General features: G+C 45.6%; 1 protein-coding gene across 1 annotated transcript in view; it reads left to right on the top strand.

Moving 5' to 3' along the window:
- The first annotated feature begins 404 nt into the window (after positions 1 to 404).
- LOC140198372 (G-protein coupled receptor 83-like) overlaps positions 405 to 24,401 on the top strand; it is an 84,195-nt gene continuing 60,198 nt past the window's right edge. Inside the window, exons 1-2 of the mRNA XM_072259468.1 lie at positions 405 to 761; positions 17,177 to 17,302. Of these exons, the coding sequence (XP_072115569.1) occupies positions 405 to 761; positions 17,177 to 17,302 (483 nt within the window). The remainder of the gene's footprint in view (positions 762 to 17,176; positions 17,303 to 24,401) is intronic.

Consider the following 24,401-nt stretch of genomic DNA (forward strand, 5'->3'; position numbering starts at 1 on the left):
TAGTGAGATTGGAAGCGCAATTTCACCCCGAAACTGACCGGGTCCTTCAATTTCACCCAGAAACTGACCGGATCCGCAATCTCACCCGAAAACTAACAGGATACTTCAGTCTCACCTTGAAACTGACTGGACCCTTCAAACTCATCCTGAATCCGACCGAGTCCTCCAATTTCCCCCCGAAACTGCCTGCACGCTTCAAATTCACCCGGACTCTACCGGACCGTCCAATTTCACCCGAAAACTAAATTTCACTTTGTTCTGACCTGGACTGAAACGGGGTTTGAACGGGCTGTCCCATCACCAGAGACTTTCTTCCACATCCTCCTATCGCCGGACGAAAGGCGGACAAGAGGACACGGATACTAGTGGGATCTCATTTCCCGGGAAGGTCCAAGTCACCGTCAATGGCGAGCGGAGAGATGCCTGGCCTCACCAATTGTCCCAAAGCCCTTTGTTCCCAGCTGGAGGGGCTGCGAGGTGACTGGGAATGGAACATAAGCAAATTCGAGAACTTCTCTGTCGATCGCCTCCGACACTTGCTCGAATCAGCGCGAAACAGCGCCGAGGCTCAGAACATCGCCGTCAAAGCCCTGCTGGCGTTGGCTTACTCCGTTATCATCGCCCTGGCTGTCTTCGGCAATCTCCTGGTGTGCCAGACAGTCCTGAAGAAAAAGAGGACCGTCACCGCCACCAGCCTCTTCCTCCTGAACCTGGCGGTAGCCGATCTCTTCATCACCCTCCTCAACAGCCCCTTCACTCTGGTAGGTCCCCGTGGGCTTCATTGCGTGTGAGGTCCGTCACCTTCATGTGTGAGATCCGTCACTCTCTTGCTGACATCATGTTGGTCAACTTGAACTCAGCAGCTCTGCGATTAATCTGTGTCTAACCTGTGCTGTCCCTGTCTCGGGAGTGTGTGATGGGACAGCGCAGAAGGAGCTTCATTCTGTGTCTGACCCTGGGAGTGTGTGATGGGACAGTGTAGAGGGAACTTCACTCTGAGTCTGACCCTGGAAGTGTGTGATGGGACAGTGTAGAGGGAGCTTCACTCTGTGTCTGACCCTGGGAGTGTGTGATGGGACAGTGTAGAGGGAGCTTCACTCTGTGTCTGACCCTGGGAGTGTGTGATGAGTCAGTGTAGAGGGAGCTTCACTCTGAGTCTGACCCTGGGAGTGTGTGATGGACAGTGTAGAGGGAGCTTTGCTCTGTGTCTGACCCTGGGAGTGTGTGATGTGACAGTGTAGAGGGAGCTACACTTTGTGTCTGACCCTGGGAGTGTGTGTTGGAACAGTGCAGAAGAAGCTTCACTCTTTTTTTAACCTCTGCCATGGGAGTGTGTGGAGAGTACTGGTCCTGATCTGACCCATGCTGTATTTCCCAAGAGTATTTAATGCAGCAGTGTAGAGGGAGCTTTACTCTGTATCCAGTCCCTCTGCACCTGCCCTGCCCTGGTAATATTAAACAACGTAACAGATAGAAGTAACAGTAGGCCATTCTGCTCTTCAGATATTGGTCTTTTAACTAAAGGCTACTTTCCTGAACTAACCCCACATCCTTCAGTTCTGTTAATATCTAATGATCTCTTGGTTGCTAACCCACCACAGACTTGGAGGGTGCTTGTACAGTTACACACTCAGTGGCCACTTCTTTAGGTACACCAATAAACCTGCTTGTTAATGCTAATATCTAATCAGCCAATCAGGTGGAAGCAACTCAATACATAAGAGCATACAGACATGGTCAAGAGGTTCAGTTGTTGTTCAGACCAAACATCAGAATGGGGCCAAATGTAATCTAAGTGGCTAGGTATAGAGCGCTCCTGATAAATGTTCCCGATGGATGGTAGGGAGACCCCTATGATCCTCTCGGCCATTCTCACAGTCCTTTGTTGGGTCTTCCGACCCAATGCTCAGCTGCTCCCACACCAGATGGGGGTGTGTGTTGCAGTGTTACATACACTCAGTGTCCACTTCATTGGTTACAGGAGGTGACTAATAAAGTGGCCACTGGGTGTATTTTAGCTGGCTTGAAACATCAGCACAAACCCTGTCTGCCTCAGTTAGGCTGCCCCACATGGAGTAGAATTTTTTTGTCCCAGTAGGCAATACGGCCTTTACTTAGCAAGAGAGTGAGCTGCCACACTGATTCAGAGCAGCAGAGAAGAGTTATTAGAGTGACTAGAGATGAATCTGTGTCTTAAACAGGTTGAAGAATCTGTGCAATTCATTCCCGCAGATGGATATGGAGGCCAAGCCATTGGGGATATTTATTTATTTAGTGAGATAGAGCACAGAATAAGCCCTTCCGGCCTTTTGAGCCACCCAATCCAGAAATTTACCTATGCACCCTCCCCTCCGATTTAATCCTAGCCTACTCATGAGACAATTTACAATGACCAATTAACCTACCAACCAGTACATCTTTGGACTGTGGGGGGAAAACGGGGCGCCGGAGGAAACCTTTATGGGGAGAACATACAAACTCCTTACAGGCAGCAGTGGGAATTGACCTGGGTCACCTGTTCTATAAAGCATTGTGCTAACCACTTCAGTTAAAGCAGAGGTTTATAGGTTCTTGATGAGTGAGGGCATCAAAGGTTACAGCGAGAAGGCAGGAGAATGGGCCTGAGAGGGATAATAAATCAGCCATGATAGAATGGCGAAGCAGAGTCGATTGAGCTGAATGGTTTAATTTTCTTGCGTCTTATGGTCTTATAGTTTTAAATATTGTCTTATGGTCTTGGGCCAAATGGTGGACTTCTCTTGCATCTTATGATCTTATAGTCTTAAACGGTGTCTTATGATTTTGGGCTGAATGGTATTATTCTCTTCTGTGTTATGGTTTTAAACAACCACTGCACCAGGGACTCATTTCCCTGAGGGGCAAGTTGAGATGAGTGGAGGGTGCAGTATTTGTGATGTGGAAAGCAAGAAGGTTGAGGAGTAGAATTGCAAAGTGCAGCAACAAGAAACATTTGTTTCATTGAGCTGGAGTGGAGGGAGGGTCTTCAGGAAAATTCCCTGGGATGGTGAGTTCATCTGGCTAGAAACAATTCAATGGAAAGAGTTTGCACTGTTTAGAGTCTGAGAGAATGAGAGGGGAACTCACTGAAATGTAGCAGATTCTGAAATGGCTTGACATAGTTGATGCTGGTGGGATGTTTCTCCTGTTTGGGGTGTCTCGAGTCGTGGGTCACGGTCTCAAAGTTGGGGATGGATCATTCAGGAGAGAGGGTGGTGAGTCTCTGGAATTCTCTTTGGAGAGCCGTGGAGTCACAGTCACTGAGTATATTCCAGGCAATTACAGAAATCTAGATATTGAGGAATGGAGGGATATGGGTTTAGTACAGGCATTAGGCTCAAAATAATACATTAGCCATATTCATATCGAATGAGAGACCAGGTGTATTGGCCCAAATGGTCTGTTTCTATTTTAATACTTACTTACCGCCTGTTACACCGCTGGTGTTTAGGGCAGCACTGAAGGTCCTCCATCTCTGGTGGTGTTCAGGACTTCCTTCATCATGTCAGTAGCTTCCTCTCTCTTTTCACGACCGTCAGTCACGCAAGTCCCAGGTGGAGACTCAGGAATACTGTCACACTCGGATGTAGAAGAATTCTTCATTGCTGTTTCCATAACAATTTTGTTTTACCAGTCTAGGTTGTTAGCCCTGAGCTGAACCCCCGAACCTGGAGGAAGGGTGGACCACTCTTAGTCTGGCCTCTACCCTTTGACCTGATGGCATGGGTGACCCTACCAAGAGCCAAAGCATAAAGCCCTGAGTCCAGCCAACATAGCTCTCTGGGTCATTGAGGCATGCAAGTCTCCAAATCCATTGACAAGGTTGTGGTCCTCTTGGAAGATTTTATTTTATGCTGTACGTTTATCACTACTGAGATACAATAAATTCCTGGTAGAGGTTTGGGGTAAGAGAATTAATGGGTTGCAGCAGAGGGTCACTGTGTTGGGATGAAGGGTCAGTGGAGGGTTCATAGGATTTGGATAATAGATTCATTGGCTAGAGTATATGGTCATTGAACAGGTTAGAGTATCTATACCTCGGGATGAAGCATCAGTGGGTTGGGATGGAGAATGTGGGCCATAGGTTGAGTTGAAGGATGCATTGGTTGAGATAGAGGAGTTTGAATGTGTTGTCTATGAATTGTGAAGGAGGATCTATTGAGAAAGAGGTCCCATGTGTTAAGAGCTGGGACAGGATCCATGTGTTGTGACAGAGGATTCATGTGTCAAGACAGAGACCATGTGTTGTGACAGAGGGTTCATGCTTAGGACAGGGTCTATTTGTTGTGAGAAAGGATCCATGTGCTGGGACAGAGGGTCCATGTTGGGACAGAAGATCCATAGGTTTGGACAGAGCGTCCGTGTGTTGGACTGGTTTCGTGTGTTGGGACAAAGGGTCTATAGATTGGAACGGGGTCTATCGGTTGGGACAGAGTGCCCATGTTTTGGACAGAAGGTCCATGTGCTGGATTAGAGTGCTCATGGATTGGGACAGAGAGTCCAACTTCTAGGACAGATGGTCTATGTGCTGGGATAGAGGGATTATGAGTTGGGACGGAGTTTCCATATGTTGGGAAAGAGGGCACGTGGATGAGAACAGAGGGTCTATGTGATGGGACAGGGGTCCATGGATTCTGACAGAGGGCTCATGGATCAGAACAAAGGGTCCATGCACTGGGACAGAGGCTGTAGGTGTTGGGACAGAGGGTCTACGTCCTGGAGAAGAGGCTCCATTATTGAGACAGATGGTCCTTGCTTGGGACAGGGTCCATCTGTAGCAGCAAAAGATCCGTGTTTTGTAACAAAAAATCTAGGTGTTGGAGCAGAGAATCTGTGTGCAGGGACAGAGGGTCAGTGTGTCAGGCAGAGGGTCTGTGTGCAGGGACAGAGTGTCAGTGTGTCAGGCAGAGGGTCTGTGTGCAGGGACAAAGGGTCAGTGTGTCAGGCAGAGGGACTGTGTGCAGGGACAGAGGGTCAGTGTGTCAGGCAGAGAATCTGTGTGCAGGGACAGAGGGTCAGTGTGTCAGGCAGAAGGTCTGTCTGTGGGGACAGAGGGTCAGTGTGTCAGGCAGAGAGTCTGTGTGCAGGGACAGAGGGTCAGTGTGTCAGGCAGAAGGTCTGTCTGTGGGGACAGAGGGTCAGTGTGTCAGGCAGGGGGTCTGTGTGCGGGGACAGAGGGTCAGTGTGTCAGGCAGAGGGTCTGTGTGCGGGGACAGAGGGTCAGTGTGTCAGGCAGAGGGTCTGTGTGCGGGGACGGAGGGTCAGTGTGTCAGGCAGAGGGTCTGTGTGCGGGGACGGAGGGTCAGTGTGTCAGGCAGAGGGACTGTGTGCAGGGACAGAGGGTCTGTGTGCAGGGACAGAGGGTCAGTGTGTCAGGCAGAGGGTCTGTGTGCAGGGACAGAGGGTCAGTGTGTCAGGCAGAGGGTCTGTGTGCAGGGACAGAGGGTCAGTGTGTCAGGCAGAGGGTCTGTGTGCAGGGACAGAGGGTCAGTGTGTCAGGCAGAGGGTCTGTGTGCAGGGACAGAGGGTCAGTGTGTCAGGCAGAGGGACTGTGTGCAGGGACAGAGGGTCAGTGTGTTAGGCAGAGGGTCTGTGTGCAGGGACAGAGGGTCAGTGTGTTAGGCGGAGGGTCTGAGTGTGGAGACAGAGGGTCAGTGTATCAGACAGAGGGTCTGAGTGCGGGGACAGAGGGTCAATATGTTGGGACAGCATATCCATGTGACAAGACAGAGGTGAATGTATTGGAACAGAATGCCCATGTGTAGGAATAGAGAGTTCATGGATTGTGACAGGGCTCCATGTGCTGGGACAGAGGATACATGTGTTCACATTCAAAGTTCAAAGTAAATCAAAGTACACATATGTCATCATTTACAACCGTGAGGTTCGTTTTCTTATGGGCATGCTCAATAAATTCACAATAGAATAATAACCATAATAGAATCAATGAAAGATCATAGCTGCTTGGGCATTCAACCAATGTGCAAAACACAGCAATCTGTTCAAATGCGCCACTCAGCCAGATTTTCAGGTTCCCTCCTGTATGCTGATTCATCAGCACCTCTGACTTGGCCCTCAACAGCGGTGTCATCAGCAAATTTGAGTATGGTGTTGGAGCTGCACTTTGCCGCACAGTCACCAGTGTACAGTGAGTAGAGCAGGGGATTACGCACACAGCCCTGTGGTGCACCTGTGCTGATAGAGATCATGGAGAAGGCGTTGTTGCCAATCTGAACTGACTGGTGTCTACACTTGAGGAAATCCTGGATCCAATTTCACAAAGCGGGCCAAAGTCTTAGAGATTGATTAGTTTTGAGGGAATGATGGTATTGAATGCTGAGTTGCAATCGATAAAGAGCATCCTTATGCATGCACCTTTGCTGTCTAGGCGTTCCAGGGTTGAGTGAGATGGCATCTACTGTGGACCTATTGCTCTGGTAAGCAAATTCAAGTGGATCCAAGTCACTACTCAGGCAGGAGGAGATATATTTCACCATCCTCTCAAAACACTTGGTCACTGTGATGGAAGTGCTATTGGATGGTAATCATTGAGGCAGGTTTACCATGTTCTTCTAAAGCACCAGTATAATTGAAGCAGGTGGGTACCTCAGACTGCCAAAGCAAGAGGTTAAAGATCTCAGTGAACACTCCAGCCAGCTGATTAGCACAGGGCTTTTGTAACACATACAAAATGCTGGGGGAATGCAGCAGCATCCATGGAAAAGAGAACAGATGATATTTCGGGCAGTCCTGCTGGAGAGTCTCGGCCCAAAACATCGACTGTACTCTTTTCCATAGGTGCTGCCTGGCCTGTTGAGTCCCTCCGGCATTTTATGTGCCTTGCCTGGATTTCCAGCATCTGCAGATTTTTTCTTGGTTGTGACAGGTCTTTTGTACCCGGCCAGGTACCCACCTGGGCCGGATGCTTTTCCTGGGTTCACCTTCCTCAAGACTGCTCGCATGTCAGCCTCAGGGACTGAAATCACAGGATCACTGGGGGCTGTGAGAGTTTGGGATGTTTCCTCCATGCTTAAAGTGAGCATAGAAGGCACTGAGCTCGTCTGGAAGCAAAGGCCTGTTGTCACTTGATTTAACTTTATAAGGCAGGGGGTCCATGTGCTACAACAGAGGATCCATGGATTTGGAAGGTGGGTCTGTGTGTTGGACTGGGTCTATGCATTTGGACAAAGGGTCTGTGGGTTGGGACAAAGGGTCCATGGATTGAGCTAGGGTCCATGGATTGGGGGAGAGTGCCCATGTGTTGGACAGGCGATCTATTTGTTGAGTCAGGGGGCCTATGTGCTAGTTCAGATACTCCATAGTTTGGGATAGGGCCTGTGTGTTGAAATAGAGGGCTCGTGCATTGTGATAGAAGATAAATAGGTTGGGATAGAAGAGAATGGATTGAAGTAGAGGGTTGCAGGTTGGGATAGGCTGCTCATGGGATGGGACAGATATGATCAGCAATGGTTAATGATCACAAGAGCATCACTGCAAAGGGACTTGTTTGTGCAGATCAGTTTCCCAAAGCAGATTCTTTGCACACTGGAACATCTGGTTGTTAGACGAAATCAGCGTGATTCTCCTGGGTGACGTGTTCCTCTTGTAATGACCCTTATTAGCTTAAATACATCTTTCCATACTGCAAAAATTACCACTGATAATCCAACCAATGAGTCTGTATCCACATCTAACGGCTGCAATCTCATAGATTACGTTCGGCTGTGAATAAACCTCCCATTGAAATGTGGAGTTGCTGCAGTAATGAAGGTCATTCATCCCATTGGGTCTCTACAAACTCCCGATGCAGTCCAGCTAGGTTCATAATTAGGGTCTACAGACGATCTTTCCCTAATGCTTGGAACTCAGTTCCCTCAGGAAAGCCTTAATTGACTGGTTCCATCAATCTGTCAGATTGTCGACTTTTGCTGGGCAGGGGAATTTTCCTCAGATTGCCCAGGTGTCTTCTGCCTCTGAGCTGATACACCTTGGTGCTGATGGGAACATCTTCCCTCTATCTCCTTCTTCTCTAAACCTGTCTGTATCGGCCAAGCCTCCCATGAAACTCCCTTATCCCAGGATGAACAAGCCTGGCTTCACCCTCTCACCCAACGTCTGAAACCCCTCTTGTTATGATCGTGGTACTGGGAAGCCAGGTGGCCATGAATAACACACATGAGAGACAGAGAGATGAGGAACAAACGTGCAGCTGGTTATTTTACTAGTGAGTCATCTACCCAGAAGGCCCTCTCACATGACATTCAGTACGTAACACAAGGGGAAACTTGACAGCAACCTGTAAGGGTCAAAATACGCACGAATATCCCTCCCCACTTATTTTAATGGTTTCTCCCCCTTCCATTCACAGACCAGCTGTTTAACTATTAACTGTCAATGGAGTAACCAACAACAAAAAAACATTTTTGTTAAACTAGGGAAAGAGGGTAGACTGTCTCTATTTCCAGACATAACCCTGGGGGTTATCCTGCCTCATGCACTGAGGGCTCATCCCTTAATGAGAGATTCAAATTGTCTGGAGGCCGTCTGTCCCTGTGAGGGTACTGGTGACTAGGGATGACACCAAAGTCATCTCATCTCTTGGTGATGTATGTATACATGTTGGCTTGGGTGCTGAATTGTCAGTAGGGGGCACCTCAGAAAGCTCAGGTGATGGGGGAGCTCCTGCAATCGTTGCTTCAGAATCCTGTCCTGTTTCTACAACTGGGTCTGGATTGGTCAGTTTGCATTGGTGTTCACTCGCCTCAGATGTGGGCAACAGTGATCAACATGCCTGCTCCAGTTGCCGTGCTTACTAGTTTCCACTGGGCACGACACAGGGCAGGTTCATGCCATTGCTGTTACAGGTAACTACTTTGTTCCAGAGATGTAGTTCTGGGCAAGTACCCTCTCTCCTGCTGTGAAACTTCTGTGCTTTGTTCTGGCACATCTCTCTGCTGGGGTTTTCTGTTCATTTAGGCCATTCCATTTTGTGTTTGGGGTCTAAACATGTCAAGCTGGGTGCAAAGCTGTTTTCTTTCATCAGTGCAGTGGCTAGAGCCATTTTGGTGGTGACTTCCTTGCAGTGTGTCAGCAGGAAAGTGCTATGATGCTGATTGAGGGATCCACTTCCCATTGAAGTCTTGAAGGCTTGTTTCATTGTTTCTATGAGTTGTTTGGCAAGGCCATTAGTGGCTGAATGATATGGTGCTGAATAATATTTGCTTCCATAAAGGCCTCAAAAACTTCAGATCAGAGTTGTGGGCCATTGTCAGTTACAAGTTGTTGAGGAAGCCCAAAACGGTTGCAGATGGAATGTAGCTCCTCAGGTCATTTTTCAGATGTAGTGTTCTTCATGATGGCAACCCTGGGCCATTTACTGTGTGTGTTCACTATGACCAGGAACATATGCCTTTCCACAGGCCCTTCAAAATCTTTATGAATCCTCTGTCACAGTTCTTCAGCCATTCCCATGGTTGCTAAGGAGCTTGTTGAGGAGCATTTCTCACTTACTGACAGTGTGGGCTTGTTTTGGCCTTCCCTTCAATGGTTACATCCAGTCCATTCCCGTATGACATCGAGGGGTGATGAACTGTCAGTAATGTAAATTGTCGATCAAAGAGGAATTAATGAAATTTCTTAACTCCAAGGACAATAGTGAGTGCTTCCCGCTCAATATGGGCATAGTGGCTTTCTGCCTTGATGCAAGAGTGATTGGTTGCTCTTCACCCGAGGGCATGATGTGCGACGTAACTGCCCCCCATAGCATAGGTGAGCGGTGTGTCGCAGGCCAACTGTATGGCCAATGATGAGTTGAAGTGTATGAGTGCTTCAGGCTGTGACAAGCTGTTTTGACCTTTTCGAAAGCCTCTTCACAGTGATCTGTCCACTGCCAGCGTGCTGAAGTATTTAAAAGCTCATGAGGTGGTTTCAGCATGCTAGCTAGATTAGGAACAAACTTTATGTAGTATGTTAGTAGTCCTAAGAAAGATCTAACTGGCAATTGTGGTGATGGAGCCTCCACAATTGCCTTCACCTGTGTTAGTGCCTTGTGAAGCCCTGAGTTGTCGATCTCATGGCCCAGATACGCAAGTGAGGGTCAAAAGAACTCACACCTGTCCTTCCAGACCCTTAGCCCATGCTCATGAGTCTTTGTGGTGTAGCATCCAAGTTTTGTAGGTGTTCACACCCATTTTTCCCAGTGATGAGTAGATCATCCAAATAACCTTGCACTCTTGCCAACCCAATCAGGATCTGGTCCATTGATCACTGAAAATGTGATGCTAAACAGAAGCCTTCAGTACCTGAACATTCCTTTGTGGGTCACTATGGTCAATAGTTCCTATGACTGTGATAAGGTGGATGAACCTGTGGCGCAATTAGAGATTGGTCAGTATGGCGGTATGGGCATCACTGAGTTGTGGCTAAAAGGTCGCAGTTGGGAGTTTAACATCAAAGGATATACTTTGTATGGGAAAGACAGGCAGGAAGCCATAGGCGATGGTGTGGCTCTATCGGTAAGAGATGGAATTGCATCTTTAGAAAGAGGTGACATAGGGTCAGAGAATATTGATTATTTGTGGATGGAGTTAAAAAAACGCGAGGGTATAATAACAAGCAACACTCACAAAATGCTGGAGGAACTCACCGGGCCAGGCAGCATCTATGGAAAGGAGTGTAGTCTTCGATTCGGGCCGAGACCCTATGACAGGGTTGGCGAGAAAAAGATGAGGGGTAGATTTTAAAGGTGGGGAAGGGGAGAGAGAAACACAAGGTGATGGGTGTAGCCGGGAGGGGGAGGGATGAAGTAAATAGCTGGGAAGTTGATTGGTGAAAGACGTACAAGAGTGGAGAAGGGGGAGTCTGATAGGTGGAGATAGAAGGCCATGGTAGAAAGAAAAGGTGGAGGAACACCTGAGGGAGGTGAGGGGCGCGCAAGGAGATGAGGTGAGAGAGAGAAAAGGGGATGGGGTCTGTTGAAGGAGAGGGTGGGTGGGAGGGGCATTACCAGAAGTTCAAGAATCGATGTTCATGCCATCAGATCGGAAGCTACCTAGATGGAATTTAAGGTGTTGTTCGTTCCAACCTGAGTGTGGCTTCATCACAGCAGTAGAGAAGTCTGCGGATTGACATATCAGAATGGGAATGGGATGTGGAATTAAAATGGGCAACTACTGGGAGATCCTGGCTCTTCTGGCGGACGGAGTATAGGTGCTCAGCGAAGCAGTCTTCCAATCTATGTCGGGTCTCACTGATATACAGTATATGACCCCAACAGACTCACGGGTGAAGTGACGCTCACCTGGAAAGACTGTTTAGGGTCCTGAGTGGCAGTGAGGGAGGAAGTGTTGCACTTGTTCAGCTTGCAAGGATAAGGGCAGGAGGTGGGATCGGTGGGGAGGGATGAATGGAAAAGGGAGTTCCCTAGGGAGTGATCCCCGTGGAAAACAGAAAGTGGGGGGTAGGGAAAGATGTGTTTGGTGGTGGGATCTCGTTGGAGGTGGCAGAAGTTTTGGAGAATTATGTGCTGGGCGCAGAGGCTGATAGTGCGGTAGGTGAGGACAAGAGGACCCCTATCCCTGGTAGCGTGGTAGGAAGATGAGGTAAAAGCAGACGCACATGAAATGGTAGAGATGAGGTTGAGGGCAGTGTTGATGCTGGAGGAAGGGAAAGCCATTTCTTTGAAAAAGAATGAAAAAACCATTATGGGTATCATATATAGGCCTCCAAATATTAGCCGAGATGTGGGGTTGAGATTGCAAAAGGAGTAGGAAAGGACACTTAATAAGGGTAATGTCACAATTGTAATGGGGACTTCAATATGCAAGGGGATTTTGGAACATCAGGTTGGTGTCGGATCACAAGAGAGGGAATTTGTTGAGTGCCTATGACGTGGCTTTTTAGAGCAGCTTGTGCTTGATCCTGCTCAGGGAAAGACTATCTTAGACTGGGTGTTGTCTAGTAACCCAGATTTTATTAGTCAGTAAAGGCACCCTTAGGAGGCAGTGATCATAGTAAGATTGAATTTACACTGCAATTTGAGAGGGAGAAACATAAGTCACATGTGTCAGTATTGCAATGGAATGAAAGGAATTACAAAGGCATGAGAGAGGAGCTTGCCAGGTGGACTGGAGGGGGATACTGCGGGGAATGACGGCAGAACAGAGATGGCTGAAGTTTCTGGGAATAGTTACAAGGTGCAGCATAGATATGTCCCACAGAAGAAGTTGTTCTCAAATTGCAGGGCTGATCAACTGTGTCTGACAAGGGAAGTTAAAGACTGCATAAAAGCCAAGGGAAGGATTTATAAGGTAGCAAAATTGAGTGGGAAGTTGGACGATTGGGAAGTTTTTAAAATCCAACCAAAGGTAACTAAATGCTATAAGAAGGGAAAAGATCATAAGCTAGCTGATAATATAAAGCAGGACACTAAAAGTCTTTTAAGTTATATAAAGAGTAAAAGGGAGCTGAGAGTTGATGTTGGACCACTGGATAATGATGCTGGTGAGGTAGTAATGGGAGACAAAGAAATAACAGATGAACTTAATAAGTACTTTGCTTCAGTCTTTACTGTGGAAGACACTAGCAGTGTGCTAGAGGTCCGTGAGTGTCAAGGAGTAGGAGTGAGCGTCATTGCCATTACAAAGGAAAAAGTGCCAGGCAAACAGAAAGGTTTTAAGGTGGACAGGTCACCTGGACCAGATGGACTACATCCCAGAGTCCTGAGAGAAGTTGCTGAAGAGAGAACAGATGCATTGGTCATGATCTTTCAAGAATCACTTGATTCTGGCATGGTCCCGGAGGACTCGAAGATTGAAAATGTCACTCTACTCTTTAGGCAAACATAAGAAAAGTATAGGCCAGTTAACCTAACTAAGTGGCTGGGAAAGTGTTGGAGTCTATTAATAAGGATGAGGTTTTGGAGTACTTGGAGACTAATGATAAAATAAGTCAAAGTCAGCATGGTTTCTGTGAAAGGAAATCTTACCTGACAAATCTGTTACAGTTCTTTGAGGAAGTAACAAGCAGGGTGGACAAAGGAGAGGTAGTGATGTAATTTACTTAGATTTTCAGAAGGCATTTGGCAAGTGGCCTCACATGAGGCTGCTTAACAAGGTAAAATCCTATGGCATTACAGGAAAGATACTGGCATGGATAGAGGAATGGGTGACGGGCAGGATGCAGCAAGTGGGAATAAAGGGGGCTTTTTCTGTTTGGCTGCCAGAGACTAGAGGTGTTCCTCATGGAGTCAGTATTGGGACCGCTACTTTTCACGTTGTTTGTCAATGATTTAGATAGTGGAATTGATGGCTTTGTGGCAAAGTTTGCGGATGATACAAAGATAGGTAGAGGGATGGGTAGTGCTGAGGAAGCAATGTGATTGCAGCAGACAGACAAATTGGAAGAATGGGCAAAAAAGTGGCAGATGGAATACAGTGTTGGGAAATGTATGATAATGCATTTTAGCAAAAGGAACTAAAGTGCAGACTATAGTCTAAATGGGAGGAAATTCAAACATCAGAAGTGCAAAGCAACTTAGGAGTCCTTATGTAACACTCCCAGAAGGTTAATTCAAAGGTTGAGTCTGTGGTAAAGAAGGCAAATGTAATGTTGGCATTTATTTCAAGGGGAATAGAATATAAAAGCAAGGAGATAATGCTGAGGCTTTATAAGACATTGGCCAGGCTTCTCCTGGAGTATTGTCAACAGTTTTGTGCCCCTTATCTCAGAAAGGTTGTATTGTCATTGGACAGAGACTGGAGGAGGTTCACAAGGATAATTCTAGGAATGAAGGGGTTAACATAAGAGGAGTGTGTGGCAGCTTTGGGCCTGTACACACTGGAATTTAGAAGAATCATAGGGTTCTCATTGAAACCCACTAAATGTTGAAAGAACTAGATAGGGTGGTTGCGGAGAGGATGATTCCTCTGGTGAAGGAATCCAGAACCAGAGGGCACAGCCTCAAAATTGGTGGTCTTTTGTAACAGAAGTAGGGAGGATTTTTTTTTTTAGCCAAAGAGTGGTGAATCTGTGAAATGCTCTGCCACAGACTGTGGTGGAGGCCAGGTCTGTAGGTATATTTAGTTGATAAATTCCTGATTGGTCGGGGCATCAAGGGATATGATGAGAGGGCAGGTATATCAGGTGGAATGAAATCTGGGATCAGCCACAATGGAATGGCAGAGAGGACGATGGGCTGAATGGCCTAATACTGCCCCTATGACTTATGGACTCTGGCTCCATGCGCAAGTATGCTTGACACAAGTCAGTCTTGCTAAACATGTGTCCTCTGGCCAATCCTGCAAAAAGGCATCAGTGAGAGGATGAGGGTTAATGGCTACCTTGAAGTCTCCACAAAGCCTTAAAGACCCATCCTTTTTTTAGCACAGGAACCATTGGAGCTGCCCATTTACGTACACACTCTGGTTCCAATACTTTACTCTGGACCAGTCTGTCAAACTCAGCCTCTACTTTGGTTTGAGGGTGCATGGAACAGATCTTGCCTTCAAGCATTTTAGTATTGTGTTGGACTTAACAGCCAGCTGAACAGTGATTCCTTTCATACTGTCCATTTCTCCATTGAATACTCCTGCGAGTTTCTTTAATACCTCTTGTAGACCAGTGCTCCCACCAATCAAGTGCCCTTTGTGGCAGTTGAGTTTGAGCTCCTCCAACCACAATTGGCCCAGAAGTGCTGGATAACTAGCTTTAACAATGTATAGTGGACATTTCTTTCTCTGTTCATTAATCTCCACTTTAACATGTTCTACTCCCCTCACTGGAACAACCTCACCAGTGTAAGTCTTTAAAGTCAACCTTGCCTCTTCTGTGGTGACATGCTGCAATTTCTCCTTGTAGACTGTCTCTGACACCAGCGATACTGCAGCACCCGCATCCACCTGCACCTCACTGTGGCCCCACCCAACTGCGGGGTCACCCAATAGCCTGTGTCCTGAAACAGATAAAACATGCAAAGCTTTGTCAACCACCGAGGAAGTCACTCAGTTTATCCTCAGTATGCTCCACCTTGTTCACATGTTGCTTTTTGTTTACACAAAAGTCATTTTTCTTTATTACCAAGTTTTTGGCTAACAGTGGCTTTTTACTTTTACAGCTGTGTTCAATATGTCTCTTTTTGCCACAGTTTCAGCAATCTAAATCTATATTTAGACCAGCTTTCTTTTACTTAATGCCCAGTTTTGCCAAAATGGTAACATTAATTCACAATAGGTGTCTTATTATTAAAGTCAGTCGAAACTTTACGAACTTAGGAAGGTGTGCTTAATAGCTGTGCTTCTTTCACTGCCATCTCCATTGGTATACGGTACTAATCTCAATTGCCTCTGTAATGTTAGTCTGGCTTCTTTAAGTAAATATTTCTGAAATGCCTCACTATGTAGACCACCTAGAAGTGTTATCACGTAACATGTAATTCAGCAACTGCCCAAAATCACAGTGTTCGAATACTTGCTGTAGAATCACCACAAACTGTGAAATAGACTCACCTTCCTCTTGATCTAAACCTCTCAGCAAGAATCAAAGGTTTAGGTCCTTTAAGACTTTAACTATGCCCTCATGAGGCTTATTTCCAGGTTGCATTAGATTGTGTAATATATTATATGTGTTTGCACCCATCACAGTCAAAAAAAAGTTGGAAGTCAAATATCATTTGAAATTTGATTTGCCAGTGCAAAATACTCAAATCTTGCAGTATGTGAACTCTAGTGCTCTGTCATTTCATCACATGGTCCCATACTTCCAGCATTGTCACCATTGTCAGACACAATCACGTCCCAGAAAAGTTAACTGGCCTTACCCATCTTTTCTTTTCTCTCTCTCTATTTGTTTTACTTAACCGTTCCATTCTATCCCCTTGAATTCTTCACTCACCACGTTTCCTGTGGCTGTTTTCCCATGGATTCTTCTTTTTACTCAGCCATGAGGACCTGTCAGCTCGTCACCAGTTGTTATGGTTGCAGTACTGGAACGCCACATGGCCGTAATTAACACACGAGAGAGACAGAGAGGTGAGAATAAATGTGCTGCTGTTTATTTTTCTTGTAAGTCAGCTACTCAGAATGTCCTCTCGCATTATGTTCAGTACGTAACACACAGGGAAGCTGGACAGCAACCTGTAATGGTCAAAATATCCATGAATGCACAACACCTCTTTCTTGGGGACCACAGATATTGTGATACTCCAGATGTAGTCCAACCAATCAAATGGAATGACCTAGATAGAGAGGATGTTTCCATTAGTGGGAGAGTCTAGGACCAGAGAGTAAAACCTCGGGATAAAAGGATGTTCCTTTAGAACTGAGATGAGGAAGGATTTCTTGGAATTCATTGCCACAGATGGCTGTGAAGGCCAGATCATTGAATATATATTTAAAGTAGAAGTTGAAGATTCTTGATTAGTAAGGGCGTCAAAGATTATGGGAAGGCAGTAGAATGGGGTTGAAAAGGATAGTAAATCACAAACATAAGAGGTTCTGCAGTCAACACACACAAAATGCTGGAGGAACTCAGCATGGCATGGAAGGCTGTATGGGCCGAATGGCCTAATTCAGCTCCTATGTATTATACCCTACAAATTACTGAAAATATGCTGAACACTTGCAGATAAGCAGATGAATATAGAAGAATACGGACACAGCTCAGCACATCACAGAAACCAGCCTCCCCTCCACGAACTCTGTCTACACTTCTCGTTGAGTCAGTACAGCAGCCAGCTGAATCGAGGACCCTACCTACCCCAGATATTCTCTCTTCTTCTCCTCCCATCAGGCAGAAGATACAAAAGCCTGAAAGCACGTACCACCACGTTTGACAGCAGCTTCTGTCCCACTGTTATCAGACCCTTGAACGGACCTCTTGTACGATAAGATGAACTCCTGGCCTGACAATCTACTTCAATATGATTTTGCACTTTATGTTTACCTGCACTGCGGTTTCTCTATAGACTCTATACACTTATTCTGCATTCTGTTATTGATTTACCTCGCTCTACCCCAATGCTCTGTGTAATGATTTGATCTGTGTGAACAGTATACAAGACAAGCTTTCCACTGTATTTTCGTACATGTCTTGATAATAACGTTAAGCAACAAGGAAGGGGACAAGTTAGGCTCTAACCCAATACCTTGTTGATGTTCCTCAGGTCCGTTTCATGAGCAGTAGCTGGGTTTTTGGAACAACCATGTGTCACATCAGCCGGTTCTCCCAGTACTGCTCTCTGCATGTTTCAGCACTGACCTTGATGGCAATCGCACTGGACCGGTACCAGGTACACATTCCATCTTTTGTGTCGTCTTTGTCCAGCATGTCCAAGATACAAGGAACAAGCCCATTGGCTCAACACATACCCACACTTCCCATCCTTTATTCTCACTCACAATGGGCAATCCTATTCTCTATCATCCATTCCAGAAAATAAAATATTGAACAGTGCAGCACGGCGCACGATGACGTGCTGACCTATCAACCTAAGCCTTCCCTCTTACACAGCCCATAACCATCCATTTTTCTTTCATTCATGGGAGGTGGAATGCAGATGCATCTCAACCAAAGGAGGTGTAAGGTGCTCCTTCCCTCCGCTAGCCTGCAGGTTGCCCTTGGGCAAGGTGGGGCACCCGCTTAGGCACCCGATCAGAGTCACGTGAATCCATGGGAGCAGGTGGTGGATGGTCGTACGAGCAACCAGTGCATATCACAAGTTCTGGTTATGCGACCACTGACGCCAGGCAGACAATCTCTGAAGAGTATTGGTAATGGCCGGGGTCACCCGTCTTGTAAAGACACTGCCCAGAAGAAGGCAATGGCAAACCACTTCTTTAAAAAAAAATTACCAAGAACAATCCTAGTCATGGATAGAGGAAAGAGTAAGAACAACAGCATGAAGGGGGTCTTCCCCATAAGCAGATAATAGACATGGAAGATCATAATGGCCCACGTCATACGACACGCCACATAATGATGTTGATGATGATCATGTGCCTATCTAAGAGCCTCTTATATATTCCTAATTTATCAGCCCCTACCACCACCAGCAGTGTATTCCAGATAGCTACCCCTCTCTGTGTAAATAGAAAACTACCTCTGACATCTCTCCTAAACCTTCCTCCACCTACCTTAAAAGCATGAGCCCTGGTATTAGCCATCGTGTCCTGGGTGTCCACCCTGAATACCACATACAGTACTTGACCTTTATCAAATCACTCTCACCCTCCTTTGCTCCAAAGAGAGAAGCCCTAGCTCATTCAAACTTACCTCATAAGACATCCTCTCTAATCCAGGCAGCATCCTGATTAATCTCCTGTGCATCCTCTCTGAAGTTTCCAAATCTTCCTATAATGAAGTGACCAGAACAGAACATAAAATTCCAAGTGTGGTCTAGCCAGCTTTCTATCTTTCTCATATTCTTGATAACTCCCTCCCCCACGCATCCCAGATTCTCCCCCTCACCCATACACTTGCGGGGGGCAGGGGCAACTTACAGCAGCTGGTAATAGTTTCCCAAAGCATCATAGTGTGGGTCCTGTCCTTGTGTTGGGGACCAGTCTGTGTGTGAGAGGGTGCGAAAGGGTTTGTTTGCTGTTGTCTTGTTTAGTCCTGCTGTTGTTGCTGTTGCAGATATTTGTGTTGTCCTGCTGAACACTGTGGGCACTGGAATGTGTGGCAACATTGTGGGCTGCCCCCAGCATATCGTCAATATGCTGGTTGTTAATGCAAATGATACACCTCATTCTATGTTTTAATATACAGTACATGTGATAAAAAATATCTGGATCTGATCTTTAACTGCCTTATCAGCTCAGGGACAGTTAGGGAGGGATGATATAGTCTGGCAAACTCATTTTGAAAACATGTATGTATGTGTGTGTGTGTGTGTGTGTGTGTGTGTGTGTGTGTGTGTGTGTGTATGCCTATGTGCATTTGTGATTGTGTACATTTCTGTGTGTGCACACACATGAACATGGGTGCATGTGTGGATGCATTTGTGTATGTATCTAGGCATGCATGTGTGTGTGTGTGTGTGTGTGTGCGTATGTGTGCTTGCGTGCATGTGTTTTTGAGTATGAGTAGGGTCTTTCAGGTTTTAGATTTCCCTCAGGTTATTTTCTCATTGTTGTTGTTCCTCAAGGATGGTGCATCAGGCATCAACCTTACTGTTTCTTTAGCATTTGTCTGTTCTTCATAAACCTGAGTTGCTAGCTTGATACTCAACCCAGCACAGATGGAAAGTGTGCAAGGAGCTGGCTGGATTTGAACTCAGGACCATTCAACTCGAAGTCCAGTGCAGATGCCACAACACCACTGGCGGGCACATAGACCATTTTCTCATGATAGATCTGTGGACGAGATGGGACCCTGCTTACTGACCATCACATTCCCTCAATGGATTAGACCAGAAGAGTGAACACAGCAACTTCATATTAGAGTCATAGAGCACCACAGCATAGAAACATGTCCTTCGACCCAACTAGTCCATTCCAGTCTGCTTTCCTGCCTAGTTTCATCTACCTGTACCTGGACCATAGCCCTCCATATCTCTCCTGTCCATATACTTAACCAAATGTTGCAATTGAATCCACATCCACCACTTCTTCTGGCAGGTCATTCCACGCTCTCAACACCCTCTGAGTGAAGAAGTGTTTCCCCTTTACATTCTCCTTAAATATTTCACCTTTCGCCTTGAACTTATCACCTAGTTCTCATCTCACCAAACTTCAGTGCAAAAGTCCTACTAGCATTTAGCCTATCTATGCCCCTCATCTATATGATCTCCCCATTGCCCTATGCTCCATAAATATAATTCTAACCTATTCAACCTTTCTGTATAACTCTGGTCCTCAAGTCTCAGCAACATCCTTGTAAATTATCTCATCACACTTTTCAAACTTATTGATAATTTTCCCGTAGGTTGGCGACCAGAACTGCACACAATGCTCCAAATTTGGCCTCACCAACATTTTAAGCAGCATCAACAAAATATCACTCGGTGCCCTGATTTATGAAGGGCAAGGTGCCTTTGCAACCCTATCTACCTGCGACGCCACTTTCAACTTAGTCATTCTCGCTTAAGTGGCTGTAATCTGTTTGTGGTGCACACACTGTACGATGAGGATCACCTATATTCACCATATACCATAGACATGTGCTAGGAATTTGCTGTGGTGTGTTTGTCAAGGTGCGACATACAACAAAAAAACATAATTTAAAATGATAAAGAATGATAGAAACATCGAAAACCTTCAGCCCACAATGCTGTGCGGAACATGTACTTACTTTAGAAATTACCTAGGCTTACCCATAGACCTCTATTTTTCTGAGCTCCAAGTACCTATCCAACAGTCTCTTAAAAGACCCTATCATATCCCACTCCACCACCGTCGCCGGCAGCCCATTCTACACACTCACCATTCTCTGCGTAAAAAACTTACCCCTGACATCTCCTCTGTACCTACTTCCAAGCACCTTAAAACTGTGCCCTCTCATGTTAGCCATTTCAGCCCTGGGAAAAAGCCTCTGACTATCCACACGATCAATGCCTCTTATCATCTTATACATCTCTATCACATCACCTCTCATCCTCCATCGCTGCAAGGAGAAAAGGCCGAGTTCACTCAACCTATTCTCATAAAGCATGCTCCCTAATCCAGACAACATCCTTGTAAATTTCCTCTACACCTTTTTTATAGTTTCCACACCCTTCCTGTAGTCAGGCGACCAGAACTGAGCACAGTACTCCAAGTGGGGTCTGACCCGGGTCCTATATAACCATATAACAATTACAGCACGGAAACAGGCCATCTCGGCCCTTCTAGTCCGTGCCGAACTCTTACTCTCACGTAGTCCCACTGACCTGCACTCAGCCTATAACCCTCCATTCCTTTCCTGTCCATATAGCTGTCCAATTTAACTTTAAATTACAACATCAAACATGCCTCAACCACTTCTGCTGGAAGCTCGTTCCACACAGCTACCACTCTCTGAGTAAAGAAGTTCCCCCTCATGTTACCCCTAAACTTTTGCCCTTTAACTCTCAACTCATGTCCTCTTGTTTGAATCTCCCCCGCTCTCAATGGAAAAAGCCTATCCACGTCAACTCTATCTTATCCTCCTCATAATTTTAAATACCTCTATCAAGTCCCCCCCTCAACCGTCTACATTCCAAAGAATAAAGACCCAACTCTATACAGCTGTAATATTACCACTTGGCTCTTAAATGCAATCCCGTGATTGATGAAGGCCAATACACTGTATGCCTTCTTAACCACACAGTTGACCTGCGCAGCAGCTTTGAGTGTCCTATGGACTCAGACCCCAGAATCCCTCGGATCCTCTACACTGCCAAGAGTCTTACCATTAATACTATATTCTGGCATCATATTTGACCTACCAAAATGAACCACTTCACACTTACCTGGGTAGAGCTCCACCTGCCACTTCTCAGCTGAGTTTTGCATCCTATCGATGTCCTGCTGTAACCTCTGACAGCCCTCCACACTACCCACAACACATCCAACCTTTGTGTCATCAGCAAATTTACTAACCCATCCCTCCACTTCCTCATTCAGGTCAATTATAAAACTCACAAAGAGTAGGAGTCCCAGAACAGATCCCTGAAGCTCACCATTGGTGACCAACCTCCTTGCAGAATATGACTTGTCTACAACCACTCTTTGCCTTCTGTGGGCAAGCCAGTTCTGGATCCACAAAGCAGTGTCCCCTTGGAATTTCCCATGCCTCCTTACTTTACTGATATTATATATATACTGTATAAGGTAATATAAAAACATTTTATAGTGCTATGCAAATGTTTTAAGCACATAAGACCTAAGACTTTTACTGTAGTCTTTTTATGGACACTGAACTATTGCCACAAAAAAGAGAAATTTCATGACATATATGAGTGATCATAAACCTGATTCTGATATGGGTCCCTATTGTGGGCTGAGAGTGGGTAGGGGACAGGGAGAGGAGAATCATAGTTGGGAAAAGGGGAAGGGAGAGGGGAGGGAGCAGGAAGCACCAGAGAGACATTCTGTAAAGATCAATAAACCAATTGTTTGAAAGCAAATGACCTTGTCTGGTGTCTCAGGGCTGGGTGTGTCTGCCATTTCCAAGATCCTTTGCTTCCTGTCAGATTTACAAACTCGTTCACCACTCCACCTTGACAAATACAGTACTGTGCAAAAGTCTTAGGTACTGTAGTGCTCTAGCTATAGACTGTATATGTGCAAAGACTTTCACACAGTACTGTGTATGTGTGTGTGTATATATATATATATATATATATACATACACACACATATATATATGAAAGATAATACAGTTACTGGTTATAGAATCTATATGGAATAAAATGTGCATAAATAAATTCCAGCATTTATTTACAATGTAAACAGCATTATAAAAAGTGGTTTTAAGTGTTTCCAGTGAGATGTAGTGATGAGAGTAGTAGATGGGGGGGGCGCGTGTTCTAACTAGAATGGTTGGTCAGATTAACTGCCTGGGGAAAGAAACTTTTAAGAAGTCTTTGTTTTAATTGCCCTACTGCACTCTCCAGAAGGGAACTTTTGGTACAGGCAGCTTTCAGGGAGGGTCGTGTCTGCAATGATTTTTCCGCCCGCTCCTTTGTCCTGGTCACAGATGAGTCCTGCAGTGATGGTGGACTGCAGCCAATGACCGTTTCTGCTGACCTGACAGTTGGCTGTAGTGTTCATACACTGTGAGAGAATGCTGCGTCAAACCAGACAGCAATAGCTGATGTGAAGATGCTCTCTGTGGTGGCAGTGTAGTATTGCACCAGTATGTTCAGGGGAAAATGGAATTTTAGCAACTGCCACAAGTAGAACCTTTTCTGTTAATGGTTCTCCCGCAAGAGGTCCTGTGAAATAATGACAGCCAGTGTGGCCACAGAGTGATTTGGGGTGGGGGCGAGTCACTCTGGTAGAGAAAGGAGGTGTGGACTGTTGGTATAAAAGAGCATGTTACCTAAAGTCCTGCAGGCTGCAGATTCACCACTCTCTGGATGAGGAAATATCTTCCCTTCTCCATTCTAAAAGAATGCCCTCTATTCTGAGGCTGTGTCCTCTTGTCTTAGACTCTCCCATCATAGGAAATATCCTCTCCACCTCCACTCTAGCAAGCCCATTCACAATTTGATAGGTTTGATTTTAGTGAAAAAAGCCCCAGAGCCACCAAACGCTCTTCATATGATAAGCCATTCAAACCTGGAATAATTTTTCTAAAGTCCTTTGAGCCCTACCCAGTTTCAGCAGATCCTTTCTAAAATAAGGAGCCCAAAACTGCTCACAAGACTCCAAGTGATGCCTCACCAGTGCCTTGTAAAGCCTCAACATTACATCCTTGCTTTTATATTCCAGTCCTCTTGAAACGAATGCTAACATTGCATTTACCTTCCTCACCACAGACTCAACCTGCAAGTTAACCTTTAGAGAATTCTGCACAAGGATTCCCAAGTCCCTTTGCATTTCAGATTTTTGAATTTTCTGGCCATTTAGAAAATAGTCAACCCTTTCATTTCTTCTACCAAAATGCATGACCATACACTTCCTGGCACTGAAATCCATCTACCATTTCTATGCCCATTTTCCTAATCTGTCTATGTCCTTCTGTAGCCTCTCTACTTCCTCAAAACTACCTGCCCCTCCACCTATTTTCATATTGTCTGTAAACTTTATAACAAAGCCAGCAATTCCATCATCCAGATCATTGACATATAACATAAAAAGAATCAGTCCTAACACTGACCTGTGTGGAAAACCACTATTCTCCGGCAGCCAACCATTTATTCCCACTCTTAGCCTCCTGCCACTCAGCCAATCAACCACTGCTTTATCCATGCTAGAATCTTTCCTGCAATACCTTGTTAAGCAGTTTCATGTTGGGCACCTTGTCAAAGGCCTTCTGAAAATCCACGTACACAATGTCAACCGATTTTCCTTTGTTTATCCTGCTTGTTATTTCTTCAAAGAATTCCAACAGATTTGTCAGGTAAGATTTTCCCTTGAAGAAACCATGCTGACTTCTGCATATTTAATCATGTGCCTCCAAGTACCCAGAGACCTCATCCTTAATAGTCGACTCAAGTATTGTCCCAACCACTGAGGTCAGACTAACTGGCCTATAGTTTCCTTTCTTCTGCCTCTCTCCCTTCTTGAAGAGTGGAGTCATATTTGCAATTTTCTAGTCTTCAGGAACCATTGCAAAATTGAATGATTTTTGAAAGATCATTGCTAATGTCTCCACTGTCTCTTCAGCCACCTCTTTCAGAATCCTGGGGTGTGCATCATCTGATCCAGATTAACTACCTTCAGATCCTTTTCCCTATTAATGGTAACTTTACACACTTCATC

Source organism: Mobula birostris, chromosome 5 (genome assembly GCF_030028105.1).
Source record: "Mobula birostris isolate sMobBir1 chromosome 5, sMobBir1.hap1, whole genome shotgun sequence".
Lineage (NCBI taxonomy): Eukaryota > Metazoa > Chordata > Chondrichthyes > Myliobatiformes > Myliobatidae > Mobula > Mobula birostris.